The sequence below is a fragment of the Anabrus simplex genome, chromosome 9, assembly GCF_040414725.1.
Source record: "Anabrus simplex isolate iqAnaSimp1 chromosome 9, ASM4041472v1, whole genome shotgun sequence".
Taxonomy (NCBI): Eukaryota; Metazoa; Arthropoda; class Insecta; order Orthoptera; family Tettigoniidae; genus Anabrus; species Anabrus simplex.
In genome coordinates, this window is record NC_090273.1 from 19484474 (window position 1) to 19505235 (window position 20762).

At 43.1% G+C, this 20762-nt stretch overlaps 1 protein-coding gene across 2 annotated transcripts in view; it reads left to right on the forward strand.

Annotated features, from left to right (window-relative positions):
• Positions 1 to 20762, forward strand: part of LOC136881058 (ATP-binding cassette sub-family G member 4) — a 244515-nt gene that overhangs the window by 188873 nt on the left and 34880 nt on the right. For both annotated transcript variants that reach the window (XM_067153663.2, XM_068229248.1), the window contains 2 exons: positions 540 to 685; positions 11263 to 11501. In XM_067153663.2, the coding sequence (XP_067009764.2) occupies positions 540 to 685; positions 11263 to 11501 (385 nt within the window). The remainder of the gene's footprint in view (positions 1 to 539; positions 686 to 11262; positions 11502 to 20762) is intronic.

Genomic DNA, 20762 nt, shown 5'->3' on the forward strand with positions numbered 1-20762 from the left:
CATCAAGGTTGCCGCCAGCTAGGTGACAGATTCCCTATTAGTTCTGTACCTTGTCTTTCCCTAAATTATTTCAAACAGCTTGGAAATTTTTCGAACATTTATCTTGGCTTGATAAATTATTCCATTTTTTTAAATTCCTCTTCCCATAAATTAATATTATCCCCAATTTTTACTCCTGAATTACAACTGTATCTTAATATTATATTTCCTACCTTTAAAATCTGCATTCAGTCTGATTCGTCAACTAATACTATTCCTCGCCATCTCTCCACTGACAGCTCGGAACGCACCGCTTAGTCGAGCAGCTCGTCTCCTTGTCTTCCCAATACAAAGTTTGTAACATTTTTGTAACGCCACTCTATTGTGTAAAATCACCAAGAACAAATACATAATTAAATTTGCTCTTGTTACATGTGTTTAAATTGAGTGTAATTCACCTTGTGTTTTAGAGTGTTTATACATTTGTTTCTATATCACCACACAGGTGGTACTACACGAAGGCCAATAAATAAATTGGCTATGGATCATCCATGTTGCAGATTCAAGAAATCCTACGCATCCTGAGGCTACAAGGAGCTACCAACACCAGCACGTCGCGCCTTTCTGGGGGTGAAAGGAAGCGCCTCTCCATAGCCCTCGAGCTGGTGGATAATCCGCCTGTAATATTTCTGGACGAACCGACAACGTGAGTTCTATCACAGTATTTATATATCCTAGTTGATAGGCAACCCGCAAAGCCAGCCAGCACCACGTGCTGCAGTTTGCAGCGAGATTCTTACTGATACTTGCTGTATGAGGAAGGTTTAGAAGTTTGACGTAAAGAAGTACAAAACAACCTAAAAATCACCTAATATTACCTAAAAAGAATAAAATATGACTTAAGCATTTTAGGAACAGATAGGAATTATTAGTGTTACTAACATTAAACGTGCCAAAAGGAGAATAAGGGATAATAAGGAATAAAACAGTAATCGTTACTACAAAGAGTTCACTACGGCCCCGAGTTCACTTTAAATTCTGAAGCATTCAATGTATACACTATTTAAGAAATGCATATCAAAGACCTAACAATCTTTCATCAAGAATGCTATTCACAACAGTGATCATTTAAGATTTTATAAAGCACAACTGTTATTCCCAAGAACATTATCAAGAGTTCAATGGACAATTCAACAAAATTTAACAAAATTTCCCAAGATTGTGTTTTAAATGTCGTACCATACATCAGTGTTTTTTAATGTGTCTTCCAATCCAAACCCCATGGCACTACAGCCCTTGAAGGGCGTTGGCCTACTAATCGACCGCTGCTCAGCCGGAAGGCCTGCAGATTACGAGGTGTCGTGTGGTCAGCACGACGAATCCTCCCGGCCGTTATTCTTGGCTTTCTAGACCGGGGCCGCTATCTCACCGTCAGATAGCTCCTCAATTATAATCACTTAGCCTGAGTGGACCTCGAACCAGCCTTCAGGTCCAGGTAAAAATCCCTGACCTGACCGGGAATCGAACCGGGGCCTCCGGGTAAGAGGCAGGCACGCTACCCCAATTTTAATAATATCTATTTCGTATTCTGATATATTAATGTTAATTTATTATAGCTGACGATGTCTCTTAGGAGACGAAACATGTACTAATGTAATAAATTATAAATTGTATTGAATAGGCGGACCACTCGTTTATCTTAAATATTCACTATTTGATTAGTGATAACACAAGACACATTTTAATAATGCAAATTGACAGAGCTACCTACAGTGGGTACGGTGAGGTGTGCTATTTCATTCAGTAGCATAGTTCTGAGGCGCAATACTCAACCTATTTCTTCCTGAAAAGAAGAACAAAAAAAAACGAAATATTGACATACTTTTTGGTATATATCGGCGTACGTTCGTACAGCCCTGGTGGGACTTGGTTTACCAAGCGGCCACTGCTCAGTCCGAAGCCTTGCAGATTACGAGGTGTCGTGTGGTCAGCACGACGAATCGTCTCGGCCGTTATTCTTGGCTTTCTAGACCCAGAACTCCATGAGCTTAGCTTTACCGCGACACTGATGTTTAAAAAGTTATAATTTTTCACTTACATTAATTCGAGGTCTACGTCTGTCACCTTGGCTGAATCGTCAGCGTCGATGTGTTCGGTTCAGAGGATCCCCGGTTCGATATCCGGCCAGGTCGGGAATTTCAACCGCGTTTGATAAATTCTTCTGGCTCGGGGACTGGCTATTTGTGTTTTTCCAACTCTGTCTTCTTCATATTCACAACAACACGCCATACTAGCGACAACCACACAAACTTGCAATAATAAATACTTCCCTCCACACAGGATTGGTGTCAGAATGGGCATCCGACATTAAAACAGGGTGAAGTCCACGTGTGTGGCGTGGTTCGCGAGAGAAGTGGCTCTGTGGAAACCTGTTAGTACTTTTGAACATAAGGCAGTGTTTCCTTTCGAAATGCAGAAACGTTTTCATCTCATTCACCATGAAAATTGCATTTTGGCGCTCATTTCCTTCTCATTAATTGTGCCATTATTTTTTTGCCCAACAGAGGAGCACGCTGATGAATTTGCTTCCTTCTCTTCCCAAAATCTCTTCATCCTATCACTGAAATGCTTCTCACGTTCTTCTGTCCAGGTTTTATTAGTTCTAGGTTTTGGCTCCGCGAAACAATGATTATCAATCGGTGTTCTGAAAGCAGATCGGTTCTTCCGTTTCCTGGTTTATGTTGATTTCCTGAAGATCTGATTCTATTTCATTTAGCCAGTTCTTGACTTTAGTGTGAGGGCAAGATTTAGAATTCATTTGGTGCGTCTATCATTGTTCATTCTGAGAATGTGACCATAGAATTTTAACCTCCTTTTCCTGATAGTATCCGAGATTTTTTCAGTATGGCAATAAATTTGATGAGATTTCCTTTTCATCCATACTCCCACTGTGCAGACCGGGCCGAAAATTTTCCATAAACTTTTTCTTTCTTGCTTTTCTATATCTTTTATGAGTGATCTACCGCCAATGATTAAGGTTTCCGATGCGTTTAATCCTTCAGGTTTTATTGCTGTATTATAATGTCTTAGTTTCGTTTTCCTAGACTATGAATGTTTGTTGTGTGTTCCAAGTGATTCGATATGCTTTCTATAATTTATTAATTGTGCCATTATTATTATTATTATTATTATTATTATTATTATTATTATTGATTTTGGTCATCTTCATCCTTTCACTTTGCTTTTTCCTCTTCTTCTTCAGACCCTTGAAATTTTGTATCAATCTTCTGAGAGTTCTTCTGTCTTCTATTATATCTTCTGTTATTCCAGTCTTTCATTTTGTTTTTTACTCCATGGAAACACTGATTGCTATTCTTGCTCTTGTGAACATGGTTGAACACTCCTTTTCTCAATCTCCTGTTATCCATCCTTATCATGTGATCAACAAATTTAATTCTTCTGACAGAATCTCATTTTCTTCGTTCTTGTATAGATCTTTATTCCTCCTATGTCTAAAACTATCCTTCCTTAGTTTTCAATGGCTCCCACACTTTTCTACCGTATGTACTAACTTGTTGTCAGATAAGAGGATGCCAGAAGTACATTATCTCCGTCTCTCAGTAACTAGATACAGTGAAAGGGTAGAAAAACAGTCCCACATCTGCAAACCACCATTCATAAGACACTATCACGCAAATTAACATCATACATAACGCGCCAAAGTTAGAAGAAAACTCATATCATGTAATATAAACGTCCACCTATTCGCTACCTATTAAAACCAAAATCTTCAAAATATGCATTATGCATGAATTTTCCCCTAAAAAAAAGGCCAAGACATGCAAACATGCATGGATAAAGAACGGTTATTTGGAATCGTTAAGTGATAAAACGAATATTTTCAAAGTTTGTGAAGTGTAACCAGCTTATTTAAAAACATGCATTTACATGGCAATCCAGGCTCTATTTATCAGTATGGCCATCCTCTAACACTCAGTTGTTTGTGACCACCTGTCTAAGTTGACAAGCGCACCTTTTGTACTGGCAATGTGTGTATAAACATCCATGAATTAACTAGCGTAGAAAATTCCATCATAAGCCATTCTTTCCTTCGGTTCGTGATTGGAATCTCAGATTTTGAAACTTTCAGCCACTCAAATTTCTTTTTCATCACGAAACCCTACAAAAAAAATTGTGTTTAGTAATATGTATGGAATTGATTTTCAGCAAATTGTCATTGAATCCATATACATATATACCGATGACATTCAGTAAGCATTCACCCCCAGAGGTGAGGGAGGGGAGGAGTAACAAATAAAAATAATCGAAAATAGTGCTGAATCCATGGTTTTCGGGATCACTAAGACTAATATTGACTCCCCGGAAGTTGGTTAAGTCCAACCTCATCCCCATCGGCATGCAGGTAAGAACGAGTGAAAAAGAAAAAGTAAAAAATTACAGAGATTATGGATGTATATGTTCCAGGATAGCTCTCAACCAAACTTGGTACAAATATGACTTAATATCTGAAAAATAAAGTGCTGTGGGCGATAAGATAGACTACTGATATTGGGGTCGCTGAGATGGTTACATCCTAGATGCTGTTCTCAAGCTCAGCCTTATTGGCAGAGGTGTTGAGAGTAGCGGTGGTGGTGATTATTGTTTTAAGAGAAAGTACAACTATTGCTACCATTCTCTATTGACACTAAGCTAGAGAAAAATATTGAGGGGTTGCGACACTGAAGGTATCGGTCAAAGAAACACGAGGCCCCATGAAGGGCGTGAAAATGAAAGACTCCCTAGGCATCGATACGTAATACCGTCGGAGTCTGAAAAGAACAAGAGTTGACCAAGGGATGTCGGCCAGGTTACAAGTGGAAGAAGTAGGGATTCAGAAGGGGTGAAAAAGGAAATCTCCAAAATGGCCTGAATTAGTGGTGTACCCACAGTTTTTGGGGTCCTTAGTCTGAGTGTGACAGTCCCAGTGACATAACTGACTTTATGATCGACGATGGCGAAATATAAATATTATATGCCAGAAACTGAATCTTAATGAGGCTCATTCATTACGATACAACTGTTTGACCAGTTAGGTAGGGATAGCATCGCTCTAGGTTCGCACTTGTTTCCAAAATCAAACATATCGGACACACACATTAACATCAATACACTTTCTACTTCCAATATTCCACAACCACACGGCACATTCCCGCAAATTCACTTCACCAACTGTACAGTAAACAATTTGTATTTGAAATAAAGCTGGGTTATGATAAGCTTCTATCAAAGCTTTGAGAACATATGACATTGTCAAGGTCTCTGATCCACTCACGGAAAATCAATAACCCGACGCATGCGCTCTGCGCTGTGTTCAGTAAACTCAACTCTCAAGCGACATCTCGACACAAATTTATGAACATTTAAAAAATAAAGTTATAATTATCGTCGAGCATAAACAGTCATATGCAACTCGCCTATAATGGTAATTAAAACACTCGTATGGGAATTATAAAACTCTTCGCTCGTTTTATAAACATAGTCGTGTCTTAATTATAGGCTTTTTGCATAATGTACTATTTATTATCTATTTTAAAGGATCAACTACTTCGCGCACAATCTGAGCTGCCACAAGGACAAAGTTTCCGTCAAAAGTAAATAAATATCCACAAGAAAGTAGTTATTTTGGCTCACAGATCTATTTTCAACAACATTATCACTTGTAAATATCAGACACAGTAAACATACGTCTCGTAACCACACTATCCATATATGCAGAGGCCATGTGTCACGAAGACAACTGCCAACACTAAATCAAGAGCGGATTAAACCGCCCACTGGCCAGCGGGAACAATACTGAGGTCTCTCTCCACGCAGTATGAACACATCAATCAATCCAGTCAATCACCACTGATCTGCATTTAGGGCAGTCGCCCAGGCGGCAGATTCCCTATCTGTTGGTTAACTAGTCTTTTCTTAAATAATTGCAAAGAATTTGAACATGTATTGTAAATTTCCCTTAATATTTGCCCCAATTTGTCCTCTTGAATTCCAACTTTATCTTCATATTGTTAGAGCACCGGAGGCTCAGGCGGCAGCGCGCCGGCCTCTCACCGCTGGTTTCCGTGGTTCAAATCCCGGTCATTCCAGGTGAGATTCGTGCTGGACAAAGCGGAGGCGAGACAGGTTTTTCTCCGGGTACTCCGCTTTTCCAGTCATCTTTCATTCCAGCAACACTCTCCAATATCATTTCATTAATCATTGACCCAGAGGAGTGCGCCGGGCTTCGGCAGCCGGCACAATTCCCATCCTCGCCGCTAGAAGAGGGTTTCATTCATTCCATTCCTGACCCAGTCAAATGACTGGAAACAGGCTGTGGAGTTTCATCTTCATATTGTGACCTTTCCTACTTTTAAAACACCACTCAAACTTATTCGTCTACGAATGTCATTTCACGCCATCTGTCCACTCACGAGGGAAAGCCGCCAAGCGTAACAACCAGATTTCCCAGAAACTTTGCTCGGCGAAATAAGCGAACACGTGTTTCAGCTTATCCTTAGACACTCTGCCGTTTCCGAGAAAATGACTGTCGAAGTTTCAGACTTGCTTTACGTACCTTTCAGAGCGTGAGAAGTTAAACTAACGCCGCGGCTTTACAATTTTGCGCCCCGTGTCCAAATCTCAATTGTTTCTCTTTCCTATTGTTTTTCTTTATCTACTTATGTCCATTAACGATTATTACACCAATGTTTCTTATGAAGTTCGTGGGTACAATGGCGTTATGCTGATTGTAAAATTACAGTTGGGTTTCACATTAAGTGTTCTGCATTTATTATATATATTCCAAGGATTACAATGTTTTACAAGTTCATTCTTATACAGAGGGGTCCAGGAAAAAGTAGACACTCTTTGATAGTTAATATCTTTGGAACAAAATGGCATATCGTTACAATTCTTGCACGGTAGCGTAGTCCATTGTTTTCTCAACAGATGACGGTCACGTGAATGAATTGTGCGACAATCTTGGCGCGCGTTTTCCAGCAGATGACAGTGCAGCAATGAATGAAGTAGTAATAATAATAATAATAATAATAATAATAATACTATTGGCTTTACGTCCCACTAACTACTTTTTACGGTTTTCGGAGACGCCGAGGTGCCGGAATTTAGTCCCGCAGGAGTTCTTTTACGTGGCAGTAAATCTACCTACACGAGGCTGACATATTTGAGCACCTTCAAATACCATCGGACTGAGCCAGGATCGAACCTGCCAAGTTGGGGTCAGAAGGCCAGAGCCTCAACCGTCTGAGCCACTCAGCCCGGCAACAAATGAAGTAAGATTGTCGTTTGAGCAACGCAAGGCCTTATTGAAGTGGTACTGGAAAAACGAAAACATGATGGAGGTACACCGGTAATAGCGTAATGTGTACGGAACTCGGCCACCAACACGTACAAGAATTTATCGCATCCAGCACTGCTGTGTTGCAACATTTTACTTGGTCACCTCAAAAATCTGTGAATCAGAGTGCACGGAAAAGCGGGGTAAGCCAATCAACCGTATGACAAATTCTGAAGGCTGCCAAGTGTAAAGTGTACATTCCAAGATCGCTGCACGCTATGAACGAGGACGACCCGGATCGAAGGGTGGAGTACTGCGAGTGGTTTGAAAGCATGCTTCGCGAGGATTAACAGTTTGCAGGGATGGTTATCTGGTCTGACGAGGAGTAATTCAAATTGAACGATACTGCAAACCGCCACAACTGTGTGTACTGGGCTCCTGAAAATCCTCATGTTCACGTGGACAAACATGTTAATCTACCCTGTGCCAATGTGTGGTGTGGTCTGTCATCGCGCGATTTGATTGGCTCATTCTTCTTTGAAGGTGAGGTGTATCTTTATATGCTGCAAACGTCGATTTTACCTTCTATCCGAGAGGTGTTTGGAAATGAAAGATTTTACCTACAATAAGATGGCGCTACGCCTCACTACCAGAGATATCACAGCCTACCTGGATGAAAATCTACCTGGACGATGGATAGGTCGAAGAGGAGTTAAGGAGAGCCCACCACAGTCTCCAGACCTTACACCTCTTGACTTCTACCTGTGGGGGACCTTGAAAAATGAAGTTCATCAACAGAAGCCAGCTACACTGAACGACCTACGAGAAACCATCGAGGTGTCCTGGGGGTATAACACACCGGCAACACTGACAGCGGTAAGTCGGTCAGCAGTTCAGCGGATGTTTGGCTGCAGATGGGGTCACATTGAACACATAAAATAACCTTACCCCCCGTGCAAGAATTGGAACGGTATGTCATTTTGTTCATAATATATTAACTATCAAAGAATGTCTATATTTTTCTGGACCCCTCTGTATTAATGAGGGGCTGCCTGGCCGAGGCGGTAAAGGCGTGCTCGGTTCGGCCGGAAGGACATGGGTTCGAATCCCCGTCAGGAAGTCGTAAAATTTAAGAAACGAAATTTCCACTTCCGGAGGTGCATATGGCCCTAAGGTTCACTCCGCCTACGCCAAAAATGAGTACCAGGTTAATTCCTGGGGGCAAAGGCGGCCGGGCGTAGAGCTTACCACCCTACCCTATCACGTGCCGAGGTTAACAATGGTGGAAGCCTTTACCTTCCACTCCTCCAACAGCCTTCATGGCCTGTACGGAGGTGACTTTGCTTTTGCCTCTGTATTACTGCTTCAGGGAGATATACCGACCATAATCTTGTATGATACCGATCGTAGAAACATTTGGAAGACAGAAATTTCGCACACCAGAGGATCGCACGAAGCCAGGTTTGCCATTACATTTCTGGGTAGGAATGCTTCTCTGAGTCCGCTCCTGTAGTGTGTGATTATCTCCCACCCCCGGAGACCCGGGTTCGATTCTCGGCTCTGCCATCGTCGAAGTGTTTTTCGTGGTTTTTCACTTCTCCAGGGAAATGTCGGGATGGTACCTAACTTAAGGCCACGGCCGCTTCCTTCCCTCTTTCTTGTCTATCCCTTCCATCCTTCCCATCCCCCCTCAAGGCCACTGTTCACCATAGCAGGTGAGACAGCCTGAGGAGGTACTGGTTCACCTCCCCAGTTGTATCCTCCGACCCAAAGTCTCACGCTTCAGGACACTGCCCTTGAGGCGGAAGAGGTGGGATCCTTGGCTGAGTCCGAGGGAGAAACCAACCCTGAAGGTTAAACAGATTAAAGAGGAAGAGGGAGATCACTCCGGAAAGAAACGTCCTTAACATTACTGAAGATTTCACATGCTGGCAATAAACCACGCATAACGGATCATTTTTCGAAAAAAACTGCCGCTTACAGTCGATTATGAAAGAATACGTGGATTTTTATTGCGTTGCGTCTAGTCGTGATATCCCTTAGCTGTGCAATGAGTGTAGACCAATTGATGTTTTAAAAGTAATTTATCAGACGGAACATTAATAGACGAAAAAGGGCAACGATACTTCAAAATACATTAAAGAAAAACCACAATTCATCGGGATTTGAACAGAGCGCGCCACTGTGCCACCGCGTCAGTTCAATTTGTTGCGTAAAGCACGTCGGAACTTGAACCGTAATTTTCTGGAAAACGGTCGAGTGTCCACGAGTGTTCGCATATTTCGATCCCTCCTTCACTGAGCGGGTTCCCCTCGTTTGTTTGTCTCCTTACTCCAAAGTCTTCCGAGCTCAAAATTTGCAACATTTTTACTAAACTACTTTATGTCGGAAATCACCCAGAACAAATAGTGGAGCATTCCTTTAAATCTTTCCTAGTTCTCAGACAAAGTAATCGTGGTGATGGTTCCTTGCATTGGAACCATACTGCAACTGGGACCTTCCGAGTGACTTACATCCTTCCTACAACCCCTAAATATTTTCATTACCATACAATTAGGTCTAGAAGAGTGGCGTATACTGAGCCCTACAAAGGCTGTTGGTGAAGCCCAAACCTCAGCTGAGAACGATGGAAATCTAAAGCACATTATAATGTAAGCGTCTGACACATTGCTCCGTTTACAAAACATGAACGCAGTGAGATAAACTTCGCACGTATTTCTGAGTGCAAGGCATCGGAGAAAGATATTGCAGCCCAGGTACTGCGTCCCTCTCCCCTCACCTCACCTCCCGCGCTTGCTGCTGAATGTCTGATAGGTGCTAGGACCGGGAGGATAGGTGTGCTAGGCTTTGGTCCGTCAGATCGCTACTGCTAACGAAACTCAAAGACCGGAAGTTCTCCGGAAGCTTCCGAATTGATACATCGTATATACTTCCTCGCCTCATACAGATAAGAGTGCTGGTAGTTCACTCCCTTTTGCTTCTACGTCCTTGTAGAAGGACACTGCGGGCAACTGTTAATAGGAGTAATATAGTTTTCTTTGTATAGGTTGATCTCCTAAAATGAAAAGCAGTCTTTCAGGTTTAGTTTTCTCATTGGTTGGTTGGAATTGAACTCGTGATCATGAGTCGGACACCACTACTGATCTCTCGAGGAAGCTAATAAACCAGTGAATGACGGCTACGACCGCTGGTGATTCTGTAAAATTCAAAACTTTAATTTAATAATAATAATAATAATAATAATAATAATAATAATAATGGTGCATGGCATCTGTATAGGCTTGGTGGTGACCTAATGAGGATGAAATGGGTGGCGAAGACGTCATAAGCACCCACTCCCCAAGCCAGGTGAATTAAGATTCCGAGGGGGTTGATTCTGAGAATCGAACCAGGCCTATCGAACCAAAGGCAAGCATTCTGTCCATTTCGCCACAAAGCTAAATGTTAGCTACCATCTGCACTGATCAGATGTTAGGTATTGACAGTAGCAGAGGCCAGGGCAGTAGCTTGTGAAACAGCAGGCTGCTTCATTGGGTATTGGCTGCAGCTCAGAACGCTTAGGGCTTGACATTGCCTAAACAAACTATCGAATAGCGGTAACCTAAGTCTAGTGGTAGCCCATGCCTTGTTCCCAGAATACGCCACTGATCTGTATCCAGTTCATGGGATTTCCCAATGCCCCCAGATGATGCACCTCTTTCCAGGCACACCCCGAAAGGAAGTGAGCTCCATGTACCATTTTAACCATATGCCAGCCCTCCTGACACTATTAAATTTCTCACGTTACCCTAATGTATGTAATGTGTGTGTGTGTGTATGTATGTATGTATGTATATCGAACCCTTGTTCCGTTTACTTGTCATGTAAACCCCATCATAATTCCGTGCATAAAGAATTGCCTGTGCTTTTGTTGCCCACTTTCCAGTACAGAAGTATGTTTTGTGCAGGGGCCTCGACGACTTATCCAGCTTGCAGTGCATCTCGTTGCTGAAGACTTTAGCAGTGGGGGGACGCACTGTCATCTGTTCCATCCACACGCCTAGCGCTCGCCTCTTCTCCTTGTTCGACCATGTCTACATCGTGGCTGACGGCCAGTGTGTGTTCAGGGGCAACGGGGCGGACATTGTACCCTTCCTGGACACACTAAACCTCCCTTGTCCACTGCACTACAACCCCGCAGATTTCAGTAAGTATATTTCTGTAAACTCTTCGTATATTGGATATTTAGGACATCACGATCAGTGGGTGAACTCAGCTGATTGCCTGTTTGCCGACGGTGTCTCTAGACCGACACAGAGTACAGACAAGGAGATGGTCCAAGGTGTGTTCTTCACTACACTTGTACAGAGTGGAGTCGCAGACAGTTCCCTTGTCCGACCATATCCCGAGTGTAAACTGTTGCGCCCTTTCCTTATTCAACAAGTTTTCTCCGTGACCAGCAGGTACTATCCACCCGGCACACTAATTTGTTCTGGACTACCTGAATGTTGGAGGTGGTCCAGAGAGTGTGGAACGAAGGAGACTTCTCTTTGATTGAAGCTATAAAATTGCCGGTAGTAAATACCCATCAGAATTAGATACCTTAGACCTCTCATGTCTGGCTCCAAGTTTTAGAGGTGGGACCCGCTGCGCAGTAAACTTCAAATGTCGTAGATCCCAAATAACCTCTTAAGAGTGTGCAGGTATCATTTAGAGTGACATCCACCTGCGTGTAGTGGCTGGACCTCTACCAAATAGGCCACAGGTATTATGGAGATGAGTAACGAGAAATTCTCGTTATGTCAAGCTGTGCCCCTCAGCTAGTACCAGAGAGTTTATCTATGGTGCTGTTTCTTGCCGATGCCTTCCTTTCGGTGTTCATGCAGTGTGCTCTGTGTGTAAAGGCTCTATCAATAGTTGTTATTTGTGATCTCGCAAAGCACTGATTGGTGTATTTTATTTGTATTTATCTCTAGTTTATGAATGGTCTGATGCGCTTACTGCTACACTGAGGCAAAACGCTGGTAATTTCACTATTGAAAAGGCCGAAAGGTTTTGAATGTTTTTGGTATTTGAAATCGATGAAATTAAATTACGGTTTCCTCCTGTGAACTTAATTTTTGATAAAGTTTATAGTTAATAATGTTTGTAGTACCAGTTAATATTTTTAAAATGTCGTTCTTCTGTAATATGAACCGAGTTCTGACGCGCTTAAACAAACAAATGCGGTGTGTTAGGGGATGCCCTCGAGGCAGTACAGGCGTGTTTGGCTCGTTCGGAAAATCCTCTGTTCGATTCCCTGATAAGCAGCAAAATGCAGAAAGAATTCCCCCGCGTTTTGGAACGTCACATGGCCCTAGGTTTACTCAACGTACCACAGAAATCGATTTCCTCGAGATAACACAGCTGGGAATGCAGCTAACAACTGGTTATTGCTATTGGTAGTGACGCTTAGTTATCGTTACCTTAATGAAATTTAGACGTAATTCTTCAGATTGTGAACTTTATTTTTTAATTAGTGTACTACACTTTCTAATACACTGACTGACAGAGCAAATGCAACACCAAGAAGGAGTGGTTCGAAAGGGATGAAAGTTGGGAAAAAAACAGAGACGGCACGGACGAATAATTGATGTTTATTTCAAACCGATATGCAGGTTACACAATGCGCACGGCATCGACTCAGTAGGATGTAGGACCACCGCGAGCGGCGATGCACGCAGAAACACGTCGAGGTACAGAGTCAATAAGAGTGCGGATGGTGTCCTGAGGGATGGTTCTCCATTCTCTGTCAACCATTTGCCACAGTTGGTCGTCCGTACGAGGCTGGGGCAGAGTTTGCAAACGGCGTCCAATGAGATCCCACACGTGTTCGATTGGTGAGAGATCCGGAGAGTACGCTGGCCACGGAAGCATCTGTACACCTCGTAGAGCCTGTTGGGAGATGTGAGCAGTGTGTGGGCGGGCATTATCCTGCTGAAACAGAGCATTGGGCAGCCCCTGAAGGTACGGGAGTGCCACCGGCCGCAGCACATGCTGCACGTAGCGGTGGGCATTTAACGTGCCTTGAATACGCACTAGAGGTGACGTGGAATCATACGCAATAGCGCCCCAAACCATGATGCCGCGTTGTCTAGCGGTAGGGCGCTCCACAGTTACTGCCGGATTTGACCTTTCTCCACGCCGACGCCACACTCGTCTGCGGTGACTATCACTGACAGAACAGAAGCGTGACTCATTGGAGAACACGACGTTCCGCCATTCCCTCATCCAAGTCGCTCTAGCCCGGCACCATGCCAGGCGCGCACGTCTATGCTGTGGAGTCAATGGTAGTCTTCTGAGCGGACGCCGGGAGTGCAGGCCTCCTTCAACCAATCGACGGGAAATTGTTCTGGTCGATATTGGAACAGCCAGGGTGTCTTGCACATGCTGAAGAATGGCGGTTGACGTGGCGTGCGAGGCTGCCACCGCTTGGCGGCGGATGCGCCGATCCTCGCGTGCTGACGTCACTCGGGCTGCGCCTGGACCCCTCGCACGTGCCACATGTCCCTGCGCCAACCATCTTCGCCACAAGCGCTGCACCGTGGACACATCCCTATGGGTATCGGCTGCGATTTGACGAAGCGACCAACCTGCCCTTCTCAGCCCGATCACCATACCCCTCGTAAAGTCGTCTGTCTACTGGAAATGCCTCCGTTGACGGCGGCCTGGCATTCTTAGCTATACACGTGTCCTGTGGCACACGACAACACGTTCTACAATGACTGTCGGCTGAGAAATCACGGTACGAAGTGGGCCATTCGCCAACGCCGTGTCCCATTTATCGTTCGCTACGTGCGCAGCACAGCGGCGCATTTCACATCATGAGCATACCTCAGTGACGTCAGTCGACCCTGCAATTGGCATAAAGTTCTGACCACTCCTTCTTGGTGTTGCATTTGCTCTGTCAGTCAGTGTATAATCATTATTTGGATAAATTACATGTGCATACTCGTCAAGATTCTGAATGTTAACATTAAAAGCGTCCCACAAGCTCTAGTTCAGAGATGCAATATAAGCTGGTATGGGAAGCCTTGGCCATTTGCGTAGTGCTTCTCTAGGCGATAGCAGTTACGTCGGGGAGACATAAGACTTGCACCATACGTAGGGAGTGAAGATCGAATCACTCCACATAAATCGAAAGAAGCTTTTCCCTTTGCGAAAATCTAATTATCATGCATATACCTTTCAATAAATGAAACTCAAATATTGGCAACGATAACCGCAACATCTTTGGCGGCCAAGACTGCGGTAACGACTAATGTGACGTCACTGATGGTACACTTTCTATTTCAACACACACTATTTATACAAATCCACAGCCGCAGCATCTTTGGCGACCAAGGCCTACAGTAACGACTAATGTGACGTCACTGATGGTACACTTTCTATTTCAACACACACTATTTATACAAATCCACAGCCGCAGCATCTTTGGCGACCAAGGCCTACAGTAACGACTAATGTGACGTCACTGATGGTACACTTTCTATTTCAACACACACTATTTATACAAATCCACAGCCGCAGCATCTTTGGCGACCAAGGCCTACGGTAACGACTAATGTGTCGTCACTTTCGTCACACATTTTGTCGCGTTACGTTACATAAATTTTCGCGCGACCCCCAGATATAAGACATATTCATGTCAAAAACGAACTTGTTTAGTGTTCGTAAACCATTGAGGATGCCCAGATGTGTAACTATTCTGGAAGTGGAAAATGAAGGATGAAATACTCCTATGACCAAGAAAGAGATATAAACCCGATCCTATCCTACATTTTTACCCAAGCTTACTTCTCTCAAACTAGTCTGAAGTTCATAGTAGGCCCGAAAATCGAACCCGAGCCAAGGAAGCGGGAAGAAAGCACTTCAACCGTTAACCCAAGACAGTGGACGTACGGATTCCCCACAAACAAATCCTGGATTTGTAGGAAAAACAGATCAAGTCTCGTTTTGGAGTATTTGATATTTTCACACGGTCCTATGTGATATTTTCCCCGTTCTATTCGCTCGTGGCATATGTTACGTCGTACGGGGTCATTCTGTTACTGACTTCTATTTTCATTTTCTTGCTGAGTCTCAAGAGGGGGATTTCATCAAATAAAATAATACAATCTGAGCTATACATCGTTATTCTAGATACTATAACAAACGCATCGCATTATTTATAATCTTATTCTCATAGCAGATAGCCCACTCACTGGCAGTGACTGAAAACTTTCTAACTTATTTTTCTCAGAAGTAAGATTGTGCGTTGCTTGTAAACCCACGAAATGATGAAAGGGCTAATATGGCTACTCTTGTGTGTTTTTTAATTATGCCCGAATATCATTTCGAGATATAGGGGATTTTCTTTTCGAATTCTTTGCTTCAATTTGGGGCTTTTCGTAGGATGCATATCCTGTACACAATAAAAAAGGCAATCTCAAGGAAAGCTGAACTCAGGCACCATAACACAGTGATCAAACCCGAGTACCTGTACGCAAGTGACTGCCTCAGAATGGTAGAAATGCTGGACTGAGAGAAGCAGAGAAGTATGAGCGCGAGATCCTTCGCAAAATAATGAGTTCTAAAATAACACATCGACAGTATAGACTCCGAGGAAGAGAAGAGCTGTACTGCGATAATGAACGGCTGATGGAGTCAATAAGTAAACGACGACTTAAGTTCTACGGACAACACTGTTCAGGATGGATGCCATCACTCACTACTGATCTGCATTCAGGGCAGTCGCCTAGGTCGCGGATTTCCTATCTGTTGTTTTCCTAGCCTTTTCTTAAATGATTCCAAAGAAATTGGAAATTTATTGAACATCTTCCTTGGTAAGTTATTCCAATCCCTAACTCCCCTACTTATAAAAGAATATTTGCCCCAATTTGTCTTCTTGAATTCCAATCTCTCCAATGACAGCTCGGAACATACCACTTAGTCGAGCAGCTCGTCTCCTTTCTCCCAAGTCTTCCCAGCCCAAACTTTGCAACATTTTTGTAACGCTACTCTTTTGCGGAAATCACCCAGAACAAATCGAGCTGCTTTTCTTTGGATTTTTTCCAGTCCTTGAATCAAGTAATCCTGGCGAGGGCCCCATACACTGGAACCATACTCTAATTGGGGTCTTACGAAGCAGATGTTTAATGTATTGGACAATAGACATAACGTCTCGCATAAATTGTTCAAGGAAGTAAGGGAGGACCTCAAGAGCATGGGACTGAAGTAGGAGGACATGTGTAACCGATAAAAATATAGATCAGTGATCAACAACTTGAAGGGCTTACACGATGAGCAAACAGAACAGCGGTCAGAGAAAGAATGCAACGTTTTTGAGCTTCCAGAAATGGCTTGTAGTTACTTAGCGTGGTCTCTAATGGCCCTAAACCAGAATAATGATTTTTTAAAAGTTCGCCTAGTCAAGTACTTACGAGAATGGATCTCAGCAAGCGATAGGCACCAGGTGCACCAAGTTAGAGAGGACCTACCATTGTTGTAAAAGCAGCTACAACTCCAAGTACCTCTCCAAGAACCTAAACCTGAAGCATTACAACTCTGTAGTAAGACCCTACGTACTGTACGCCTCTGAGTGCCTCTTGATGAATCGAAAGGGCCACTCAGGAAACTAGAACTTAAAGAGAGGAAGATCTTGTGGAGGATGCTAGGACGCATAAGAGAGGACGGCACCTATAGGATCAGGCACAACGAGCTCTATGCCCAATAGGAAGACATTGTCACATGTATGAGGAAAAGGCGACTGACCTTCTATGGGCACATGACCCGCCTGAAACCCTGCAGCTCACAAACAGAATCCTCAGTGACAAGTAGGGGAAAGCCTTCCAAGACCAAGTGGATCACCTCAGGTATAATCAGACCTAGAGGAACTGCAGATTCCATTAGATACCATAGAGAACTGATCGCAGTACCGACAGGCCATCCTACAGGGAGTCTTTCCACTGTCCCTCACAAGCAAGAAGACTACAGGGACCACCAGACCAAAGTGGACGGATGAAAGAAAGCAGGCACACAGCCATAAAATGAAAGCAGACTCGGCCAAGAAGAAGCAGAAGACCATAGGTAAGAGTTAAGACGAGCCTCGTGGTTCCTAAATAGGCTGAAGCGAACCGAAAAAATAAGTGTATGTCTACCCCCTTAATCGCGCTTCTTGATATGAGGTTCGAGATAAGGCGAAATGCTATTTTTATGACATGTTTTTACGGACAGGTGCCCTTCCCGACACAAAACTCAGTTGAGCAGCTCGTCTCCTTTCTCCCAAGTCTTCTCAGACGAAAGTTTGCAACATTTTCATTCCACTGCTCTTTTGTCTGAAATTATCCAGAACAAATCCTGCTACTAGTAGATATTTTCCTGTTCTCGTTGTGGACTCTGGGACTGGAAATGTCAACAATCACGCCGATAACATATCTTTGTTGATAGTCCAGAGTCTATTACGCGTAAAATTGCCGGTGCGTAATATTCCAGCGCATCTGTTAGCGATAGATAACTTTTATATACCTCAGCATCGACTTCATGTCCAAGGTCCAACCATGGGTGAAATTGAACTGTCATGAGCCGGGACCAAACTCGCCACAACAGCAATACAATCTAGTAGATGAAAAAGCTGATCATACTAAACGCGAAAATGAAATAGTTTACTGTACGTATCATTCAACACTCATATACCTCAACGATATCCCATAAGCACGACTCCTTAGCTAACTGGTCAGCGTTGAAACCTTCCGTTCAGTGGGCCTCGGGTTCGCTTCTCGATTAAAAAACTAACCCCATAGCACTACAGCCCTGAAGGGCCTTGGCTTACCCAGCGACCGGTGGTCAGCCCGAAGGCCTGCAGATTACGAGGTGTCGTAGGGTCAGCACGACGAATCCTCTCGTCCGTTATTCTTGGCTTTCTAGACCGGGACCGCTATCTTACCTTCAAATAGCTCCTAAATTCTAATCATGCAGGCTGTGTGGACCTCGAACCAGCCCTCATATCTAGATAAAAATTCCTCAACTGGCCGGGAATCGAACCCGGGTCTCCCGCGTAAGAGGCAGGCACGCTACCCCTTCATCACGGGCCCGGCTCTCGCTTCTCGACTGGGTCGTGGATTGTAGCCACGTCTGATTAACCCTTTGCCATACGATTATTACACTACACATTTGTTAGTTCCTGGAAGAAAAGCTGGCAAGAAAAATGCCCTCCAAGCTATCAAACTCTACCCTGCATCACGAGGAAACCTCCTGCATTTGAACAGCCTCACAGAATTCGGTCTGCCTTAAACAGAATACAGACTAACCATGACAGGTGCGCAGATGCTCTCTCCATAAGTGGGATAAATTACAATCTCCAAAATGTGACTGTGAAGCTGACAGGCAGACCATACAGGACTTCAAGACCAGGTCCTATGATGCGGGCTTCCCGACTTACTGATGGCAACTGCTGTGATAAAATATATCACCAGTTTAGACATCTTAATGTAGTATTTATAATTTAAAGGAAATGTGGTTAATTTTACATGCCTAATTGTAATGTGTAGCGATATACGACACCGTGAATAAATAAATAAATAAATAAATAAATAATAAATAAATAAATAAATAAATAAATAAATAAATACTTGAAAAGGCGCCATCGAATGTGATTGCTGTATTTACACATGAAGTTATTAACTTGGCAACGAATAACTTTATAGTTAAATTTTAGATTCCTATAAGGTGAGTTTGTGTAACGAAAGATCGCCCGCTCACTATCGCATGGGGAGGAGAATTCATGTCGGAAATGGTTGTTGTTCTTCGTCTTCTACCGCTTTTCCCAGACTTGTGGGGTCGCGGGTGCGAACTGTATCGCACACGTGGATTTAGCCCTGTTTTACGGCCGGATTACCTTTCTGACGCCAACCCTATATGCAGGGATATAATCACTATTGCGTGTTTCTGTGGTGGTTCGTAGTACAGTATGTTTTATGAATATGAAGAGGAAAGTGTTGAACACATTATTTTTAACAGTATTTAAAAATATATTTTACAACATCACTTTAATTATAATAACGGTTTAGAAGACAGGATACAATACATACAGCCGTGAAACAAGAAACATACCTCCGTTAACCCCTTTGGAAAACGTCCGTTAGTCTCTTCTGTTTGTTACAGTTAACCTTTCCTCCCTCAACGTTGAAATTTTTCATCAAAACCACGCAGCCGAGGTTCGTAAATGGAGCTTGTCATCCGCAACTTCGGTGGTTGCTATCTTACGTGACCGGTAATTAATTCACATCCGAGAAACAGCGAGGCTTCACCGATTATCCAATCACTAGAAGTTTGTTTTTCGGTTCCCGTCATATTAGCTCTCAGCGTCACTGTAAACCTTTCTTTACTTGTTAACTGTTCCTCATAAACGACAAATGCCGAATTGCACAGTTGATATCGCACAAAATTATAGTTACAGATAATTTTTTACTTCAAGGGAGGAAAGGTTTGGTTCGAGAAGATCGTGCAAGCGAATTTCGACTAATAGAGAAATAATTACACGTTATGAACAGGGCAAACGGCCGGGAAATTTAAGCTACTTCGAGATACTAAAAATTCTAGTAATGGAGTTCGAGATATCGAGGTTCGACTGTAAATAAGCCCTAAAAACTAGCTAAATATGACCTAAGAAAGATCAACTATGACTTAAGTATTTAGGAACAGGTAGCAAGTATTAGAGTGCCAAAAGGTGAATAGTGATAACTAGAGATGGGAATTACAGACACTTTAGGATGCAAACGTATTTAACGAAGGCGCAAGTGTCTACTACCCGCACGACGGTTCTACCGTGAGAGTTGCATAAATACTAGCGATCTGAACTATCAGTACCCCTAAGATGTATGCAACTCTCCTACGTAACTAATACAGTGGCTAGATTACACTTGTGCCTTGCTCAAATACGTTTGTATTCTAACTTATTAGTGGCTACAACGCCTATCTCTAGTGACAATACAGCAGACATATTTAATCGTGCAAACTTACAGAGGTACAGTCGGTACGTTAAAATGTTATACTAAATTCAGTATCGTAGTTCTGAGGCTCAACACTCATTCAATTTTTTTCCTAAGAACAAAAACCTAAGTATTAGCATACTTTTTGGTTTCTGTCCGCGTACCAGCGTGTCAGTTACGGTATTTTGCATTGCTGTTTACTATACAACGTGCCATCGGTTATTTTCCTTTAAAATCATCATGTTTTATTTTTATATAATTTACTCTACGTTACACCGACACAGGTATATCTTACGGCGACGGTGGAATAGGAAAGGCCTTCAAGTGGGAAGGAAGCGGCCGTGGCCTTAGTTAAGGTACAGCACCAACATTTGCCTGGTGTGAAAATGGGAAACCAGGGAAAACCATCTTCAAGCCTGCCGACAGTGGGGCTAGAACGTCGAATCCACTATCTCGCGGAT